The sequence below is a fragment of the Echinops telfairi genome, unplaced genomic scaffold (genome assembly GCF_000313985.2).
Source record: "Echinops telfairi isolate 266 unplaced genomic scaffold, ASM31398v2 ScPeMD7_18;HRSCAF=68, whole genome shotgun sequence".
Classification (NCBI taxonomy): domain Eukaryota; kingdom Metazoa; phylum Chordata; class Mammalia; order Afrosoricida; family Tenrecidae; genus Echinops; species Echinops telfairi.
In genome coordinates this window covers 35,106,086-35,114,306 of record NW_022103915.1, presented here as the reverse complement: position 1 = coordinate 35,114,306, position 8,221 = coordinate 35,106,086, and the positions used below count along the sequence as shown (strand labels likewise).

Below are 8,221 nucleotides of genomic sequence, written 5' to 3'. Positions count from 1 at the left end.
TGGGGGCTCGTACAACTCTTATCACAATCCATACATCCATTCATTGTGTCAAGCACATTTGTACATTTGTTGCCCCCATCATTCTCAAAACATTTGCTTTCCACTTGGGCTGTTAGAAGACAGTAACTCTCAACAGGAATAGAAAATCCATCTTTCTCCCAAGGAACAGCTGGAGATTTAGAATTGCTGGCCTTGCGGTTAGCAGCCCAGTATAAACACACAACACCAAGGCTCCTTCTCAAAATAGAGTCCACTATAATGATTTGGATGTAGTAAACCTTTCAAAACCTTCATTTGGTGATGGGTCATGATTCAAAATGACAAGAAACCGCTGTAAACATCTGTTATTCATCAGAATGTGGACTGTACAAAGTAAATCTAAGGAAACTGTAACTGTAAAAAATGAAATGGAATGCATACAGAGTGATACTCTGGGCATCAGTAAGCTGACCTTGAACGGGGTTCGGTTATTTTAAATCAGACAATCATATGGTTTACTATGCCTGGAATGAAACACAATTGAAGCGCATGAAAATTACAACAAGCCCACAGGAAAAGGCCTCGTTTTTCTCATGTAGAACAGCTGTTGGTTTAAAACGGCTGTCTTTGTGGTGAGTAGCCCAACATGTAACATATGGCATCAGGGTTCCAAAACGAGAGGCTGAAAGGGGCAGGAAAACAAAGCACCACAGCCGTCTTGTCACTTCCAACCCACAGCTACTGTAGGTACGGCTTCCATAAAGCCATAAATCTTTATGGAAGCAGTCAGACTAGTCTCTTTTATGGGTCTTAGTGATCATGGTATTTGCCATCCCTAGTATATGCTCCTGTGTCTAAAATGATCTTTATAACGTGAAAGTGGTAAGTTTATGATATAATCTATATTGGTATGGCCTCATCAATGTAACACTAGATTGCATCATACAAAGGGATGGCATAACATTACAACCACAAGTACAGGGTTACGATTATAATGTATATTTTGGAGAAGTGATGCCAACTCAGATATTTTATTTTACCTGAATCCACAATCAACACACATGAAAGTAGTAGTCAGGAAATCAAACAATCCATTGCACTAGACCAGGGGTCCTCAAACTTTTTAAATAGGGGCCCAGTTCACTGTCCCTCAGATCACTGGAGGGCCGGACTATAGTTTAAAAAAAACCTATGAACAAATTCCTATGCACACCAGAGGAGTCAGCTGCTAAGCAGGGCAGGCAGTGGTGGCAAAAACACCCAGCGGGCTGGATAAATGTCCTCTGCGGGCCGCATGTGGCCCGTGGGCTGTAGTTTGAGGGCCCCTGCACTAGACTAATATACCACAACCACCACTTTTACGTCAGTGTGTCACACTGGGGGGGCTTGCGTGTTGCTGTAATTCTAGAAGCTATGTCACTGCTATTTCAAATGCCAGCAGGGTCATCCAGAGTGAACAGCTTTCAGCAGAGCTTCTGGACTAAGAATAATCAACAAAGAAGGACTCCGCTCCCCACTTGGAAGGAAGGAGCCGCTGAAAGCCTGGTGCCTAGCTTCAAAACACTGTCAGGTCCTGCAGGCCTAATGGCTGGAAGCAGAATGCTGTCAGAGTGCTGGAGAATGGGCCCTGGGGACAGAAGGCCCTCAAAATGGGGCAGAAGAGGAGCTGACTTCTCAGAGTGGGGTCAACCATGATTATGTGAGTCTGGTAAAGGCTGTGAGATTGGGAGCCTTTGGGATCTTCATTTGCTGATGGGGCATGGCTCAAGGTAGGGAGACACGCCTGTACAACTCTGCTAATGATCAGAACTTGGAATGTGCAAACTATGAATCTAGGAAAATCAGAGGTGGTCAAAAAAGAGATGGAACACATAGATATCAATATCCTTTGCATTAGTGAGCTGAAATGAACTGGCACTGGTCATTTTGAATCAGAAAATCATATGATTCACTATGTGGGAATACCAAAATAAAGAGAAATGGTGTGGCATTCATGTCAAAAAGGCCATTGCAAAATTAATCTTAAAGTACAATGCTGTCTATGATATTATATCTACCCACCTTCAAGGAAATCCCCTCAATACATTTATTATTCAAATTTAAGCATCAACCACAAAAGCTAGTGATGAAAAAACTGAAGAATTCTAACAACTACTTCAGTCAGAAATTGATCAAGCATGCAACTAAGATGCACGGAAAATTATTGGAGATTAGAATGCAAACAATGGAAACAAAGAGGAAGCAACAATAGTTAGAAAATATGGACTTGGTGACAGAAATGAAGCTGGAGATCGCATGATAGAATTTTGCAAGACCAATGACTTGTTCATAGCAAATACCTTTTTTTTCAACAACAAAAAAGGCAATTATATGCATGGACGTCTCCAGACAGAACACACAGAAATCAAATGGATTACATCTGTGAGAAGAGACTATGGAGAAACTCAGTATTAGCAGTTAAAACAAGGTCAGGGCCCGACTGTGGAACATATTCTCAATTATTCATATGTTAATTCAGATTAAAGCTGAAGAAAATTAAAAGAATTCCATGACAGCCAAAGTACAACCTTGGTCCCACCTGAAGTTTGAGAACATCTCAAGAACAGATTTGATACACTGAACACTGATGACGGAAGGAAGACCTGATTAGCCAGATGGTCATTCATGAAGAAAGCAAAATGTCATTAAAAAGACAGGAATGAAAGAAAAGGTCAAATGGGTGTCAGAAGAGCCTTTGAAACTAGAGTAGCGAAAGCAAATGGAAGAAATTAAGTCAAATAGCTAAATAGAAAATTTCAAAGGCAGATTGAGAAGACAAAGCCAAATATTATAATGAAATGTACAAATACCCAGAATTAGAAAATCAAAGGGGAAGAACACGCTCAGCGTATCTTAAACTGAAAAATCTAAAAAAATTCAAGCCTTAAATTGCAACACTGAAAGATTAGGAGGGCAAAATATTGAGTGCAAGAAGCACCAAAAGAAGATGCAAAGTACACACAGTCAATGTAACAAAAGAACTAGTCGACATTCAGCCCTTTAGGAGGTAGCATTTGAGCAAGAACCAATGGTGCTGAAATAGTTCAAGCTGCACTGAAAACAATAGCCAAAAATAAGACCCCAAATTCACCAAACTGATGAAAAACTGAAAGCACTCACCTTTATGCCAAGAAGTTGGAAAGACAGCTAGTTGGCCAACTAACTGGAAGAGATACATATTTATGCCCAAACCAAAGAAAGGCAACCCTACAGAGTGCTCAGATTATAAAACAGTATCACTGACATATCACATGCAAATTAAATTTTGCTGTAGATCATCTAACAATGGTTATAGCACTACATTGACAGGGAACTGCCAGAAGTTTAGGTCAGATTCAGAAGAGGCCATGGAACAAAGGATAGCACTGCTGATGTCAGATGGAGCTTGGCTGAAAGAGAAAATCAGAAATATGTTTACTTGAGTCTTATTGACCATGTCAAGGCATACGACTGTGTGATTCATAACAGACTACAGACAGATAGCCTTGAGAAGAATGGGAATTCCTGAACACTTCAATGTACTTATGAGGAATTTGTACATGGACCAAGAGGCAGTTGTGCAAACAAAACAAGGGCATAGCGCATGGTTTAAAATCAGGAAAAGTATGCATCCTCTCACCACACTTGTTCAGTTTGTATGCAGAGCAAACACACTGACTTTCATGAAGAGTGTGGCATCATGCTTGGAGGAAGGCTTATTAACAACCTGTGATATGCAGATGACACTACCTTGCTTGCTGAAAGCAGGAGGAATTGAGGTATTTACCGAAGAAGATCAAGGATTGCAGCCTTCAGTGTGGATTAAGACTCAATGGGAAGAAGACCAAAATCTTCACGACTGGACCAATGATAAATGGAGAAAAGATTGAAGTTGTCAAGGATTTTTGACTTACTTGGATCCACAATCAAGGCTCATGGAAGCAGGAGTCAAGAGGTCAAAAGACATATAGATTTTTGACTTACTTGGATCCACAATCAAGGCTCATGGAAGCAGGAGTCAAGAGTCAAAAGACATTGGTACATCTGCTGTATAAGACCTCTTTTTATAGTATTGAAAAGCAAGGATGTTACTTTGAGGACTAAGGTGCATCTGACTTTCCACTGCCTCATGTGCATGTGAAAGCTGGACGCTGAATAAGGAACACCAAAGAATTGATGCATTTGAATTGTGGTGCTGGAGAAGATTGAGAGTACCATGGAATGCTGACCGGACAACTGATCTATCATAGAAGCATGGCTAGGGTGCTCGTTATAGGCAAGGATGGTAAGACTTTGTCTGACAGTGACTCCGTTTTTTTTTTATTATGACTAGATAAGATAGAATACCAGCCATTGTAAGACATGACTGATAGTCACGAAACTGTGTATGATAAAAGGTTGTACTTTTAGCCTAGGTAAAAGTTTCCTGGATGCCTCAAATTGAGTCTTAACCAATGAATAAGGAAGGGAGGGAATCAAGATCCTCCGCAATCCCATCTTAACCTACTTCAATAACGTCATCTCTGTAAACTATTAGCAACTAATTCTTCCTTCTATCCAGATTGGCTTACTCAGTGTCCTCAGAGTATCCTTTATTTTCCTCTTCTGATTACTGCTCAGGCTATACCTACACATGCCTGACATTATCCCAGCACCTATCTATTCTGTAAAACTACCATAAATTCCAACCTCTTATGATTGACCATTTGGGCCTGTAGCAATTGCTTGATTCTCTGAATGCTTGCACTACAAGGTCAGATTAACAAACTCCCAGCCTCCCCCATTCCTCCATTTCCTTTCCCATTACATACTTGCCCACCATAATAAGCCTTAATGATTTGCATCCTACTCTTGAGATTTCACTATTAACATGTGACTACTTAACTGCAAATTCCATAAAAGCCAGACTCTTGTGTAATCAAGAGGAAAACAGGGCAAAGATATAGCACTTTTGTTTCTGTTATATACATGAAGAACAGAAAACTGCTAGCAACAGTCTCGGTTAGGGTTAACCCTAAAATTGGCTTAAGTGCTTGGACTTACAGAGCTTTTGTTTTTAGGTTCTTAATTTAACGCATCCTCAGCTCTAACAGCAGTAGACTGAACACTTTCCAAGATAGACTGCAGTTCAAGGTGGAACTGCACTCATATAGACTCATACCAACAGTGTCTGGAGTGCTGGGTCATTGGGAAAACTGGTGATGACAATAGTGCAATCGACTTATACTCCAGGGGCGTGATTGACAATGTAGTTCTCTTTGCTTTCCTGCTTGTAGCTTGGTTGTGTGCGTGTGTCTTCTGTTTTTTTCTTTTCCTAAGTTTTATTGGCACATAATTTACATATCATACAATACAATCATTCAATCATATAGAGAAGAACTGTCTCCCTCGGGTTGGCTGGTGGCTTTGATCTGCTGACCTTGCCATTAGCAGCCTAACTCAGAATCCATCACATCACCTGAGCTCTCAGAGATCAACCACAGTAAGCTCAAAATGACAAAAATCATAAAACAGCAAACAGGATGAACCAAAGAATCACTAACTCTTGGGAGGCTCTTTTGCCATGAAAAAATGAGCCCAAACACTTGAAATATTCAAAATTCTTGCCCATGATATAGCACTGGAACAAAAGGGTAAAAGTATACACAATCTTGCATTTGCTTAATTAAACCATCAGGTACCTGCATAGGAACTTGTATAAACAGTACCAGTGTGGCCTAAAACAGAAATGTCTGATTAGAACTAGGAGCTTTGGGCATTTCTTCTATAGAAAGACTACTATGAGACTACCAAAATTACCTGGAACTTTCTAGAAGTGATAACTGACTTCTTCCCTGCATACCTTCCTAACAGTGAAGAAAAATTAATTTGATGCAAGCTTCTTAAACAAACAAAAAATTAAACTCACTACCATCAAATCAACTATGATTCATAGTGACCCTATGGGACAGAAAGGAACTGTCCTTTGGAGTTTTTGAGATTATAACTCTTTACAGAAGTAGAAAGCTTCATCTTTCCCCTGTGGTGCAGGCTGGAGGTTTTGAACTGCTGACCTTGGGCTTAGCAGCCCAACATAAGGCTTTCAGACATGAGAAGTACCTATACACCAGGTAACCAGTTTTGTGAATAAAAAAGAAACTTGAAACCATTTCCTTATTAACTGAACAAAGTAAACTTCAAATGACTGATTTCGATCCAAGGTCAAGCCTACATATGTGGTTCTATTTTCCGAGCCTCTTAAATTCATCAACTTCCATGACTAAGACAAGAAAATGCTTAAGAAAATGAAGGAAACGCTTGATGAATAAAAACATTTATTTTAAATAAGGGAGAAATAGACTAGCAGAAATCATGTGAGGCAATTTTTTTTTTTTTTGGTTGTTACTCTTTTAATGAATCCCCCCCACCCCTAGTGAACCCAAATCGTTAGAAATGGGGTCTGGGAATTTACATTTTTCTTTAAATACATTTTTGAAAAAGACAAGAACAACCTAGTAGTTGTGATTGTAATCAGATTTCCGAACTGTTATGGTAGATCTCTTCGTGTTTAACATTCTACGCCTATACGCCCGACAAGTGCCCGAAGCGATGCCAGAACACTCAAGATTGGGTCCTGGCTGACCAAGGCCAGAGAATCCCGCTCTGCAAGTACACCCTCCAGTCCCCTACCAGGAAGAAGAAGCGTGCTGTGCTGTGCTGTGAGGCGTTGGGGCGAACTGCAAGGTTAGCAGTTCGAAACCGCCGGCCGCTCTGCTGGCCAAAGACGAGACTCTACTCCCATGAGAGGGGCGGTTCTCTGGGCTGCGGGGTCCCGTGAGCGGGCATGCGGGGCTGGGCGGGGGTGAGTGTGGGCTGGTCCCCGCCCGGGAGGGAGGAAGGACCCGTTTCGCACATACCTGAGGGCCCCCTGGTCAGACTGATCTCTTCCTCACAGGTCCAATACCCGACTCTTCCGTTCATGTTGAGTGCCCTTCAGGCTTCCCAGCTGGGTCAGCCAAACCTCGGGCCAGGTGAAGGCGACGCCCCGCGGCCGCTCACAGCACTTTCGGTTTCCGCAGCCTGCGGACCGGAAGTGAGAGCCCCGGGCGCGGGGGATGCCGGGAGCCGGGGTTTCCCGCGCGCGGCTTCCTACGGCGGCGGCGCTCGGCCTGCGCGCCTCCCCTCGCTGCCGCCCAGCCGGACGGAAGTGCGTCTGTGGGTCCCCCCTCTGCGGAGCAAGTGGTCGTTAGTTCCCGGCTCGAACACAGCGCCCACCCAAACTCACTGTAGTCGGTCTTCCCAGCTCCTAGCGACCGAGTCACGCCCACTCCCGAGGCTGCCCTGGTCAGTTTCCCAGACGGTGGCGCTTGATGCGACGGGGAAACCCTGTGGTCCTCCCGCAGAGCGACTGGTGACTTCGAACTGCTGACCTTGTGGTTAGTGGCCCAAATGCCACCTCTGCAGGGGCTCTCAAACCCAATCTTGACAAGCTGATACTGGTGCCTGCGACGAAGCCCCTAGGCTAATTCTCAAGGGATGCCAGGGGTGCTATCTTCCTCTTTGCTTCCGTTTGAAAAACTTGCCACTCAGAAAGGCTGGACTGGTTTGTACCTGGAAAGTCTGATTTTCCTATTAAAAAGGAAAAAGCGGAGAGGCAGGAGGGAGAAAGAATGGATAGGATTTACAATTACAACTTGGAAAGTCTAAGAAAAAGGAGAGGGAGAAAGGTAAGGTGTCTCACCCGTTTTATGACATGGAAAACTAAACTTTTTTTTAAATCAATTTATTGGGGCGCATACAATTCATCACAATATATAGATCAATTGTGTAAAGCACATCTATACATTTGTTGCCCTCATTATTCCCAAAATTCGCTTTCCTCTTGGGTTCCCGGAATCAGCTGAAAACTAAACTTTTAAAAATGTATCTTTATCGGAAGACAGGAGCCCTGGTAACATAATGTTCCAGCGTTGGGCTGTAATCCACAGGGTCAGCAGTTTGAAACCACCTGCCGCGCCTTGGGAGGAAGACGGGACTGTCTACTCTGGTAAAGAACTACAGCTTCAGAAACTCAGGGGCAATTCCACCCGGTCCTCTGGGGTCCTATGTGTTGTCATCGACTCGGTGACTGAGTTGAGATGATGACATGAGTGGCCGAAGACTTAACCGTCATTTCAGCGCAGACCACCGAACCGGGGTTAGGGCGTTCTGAAGTAGGAACGAAAAGGATGAAAGGGGTGAAAAA

General features: G+C 43.0%; 1 protein-coding gene across 1 annotated transcript in view; it reads right to left on the bottom strand.

Moving 5' to 3' along the window:
- The window catches only part of LOC101657472 (synaptojanin 2 binding protein), a 37,666-nt gene extending 30,620 nt beyond the window's left edge, over nucleotides 1–7,046 (bottom strand). Inside the window, exon 1 of the mRNA XM_013003739.2 lies at nucleotides 6,894–7,046. Within this exon, the coding sequence (XP_012859193.1) occupies nucleotides 6,894–6,957 (64 nt within the window). The 5' untranslated portion in view covers nucleotides 6,958–7,046. The remainder of the gene's footprint in view (nucleotides 1–6,893) is intronic.
- Between the last annotated feature and the right edge of the window lie 1,175 nt (nucleotides 7,047–8,221).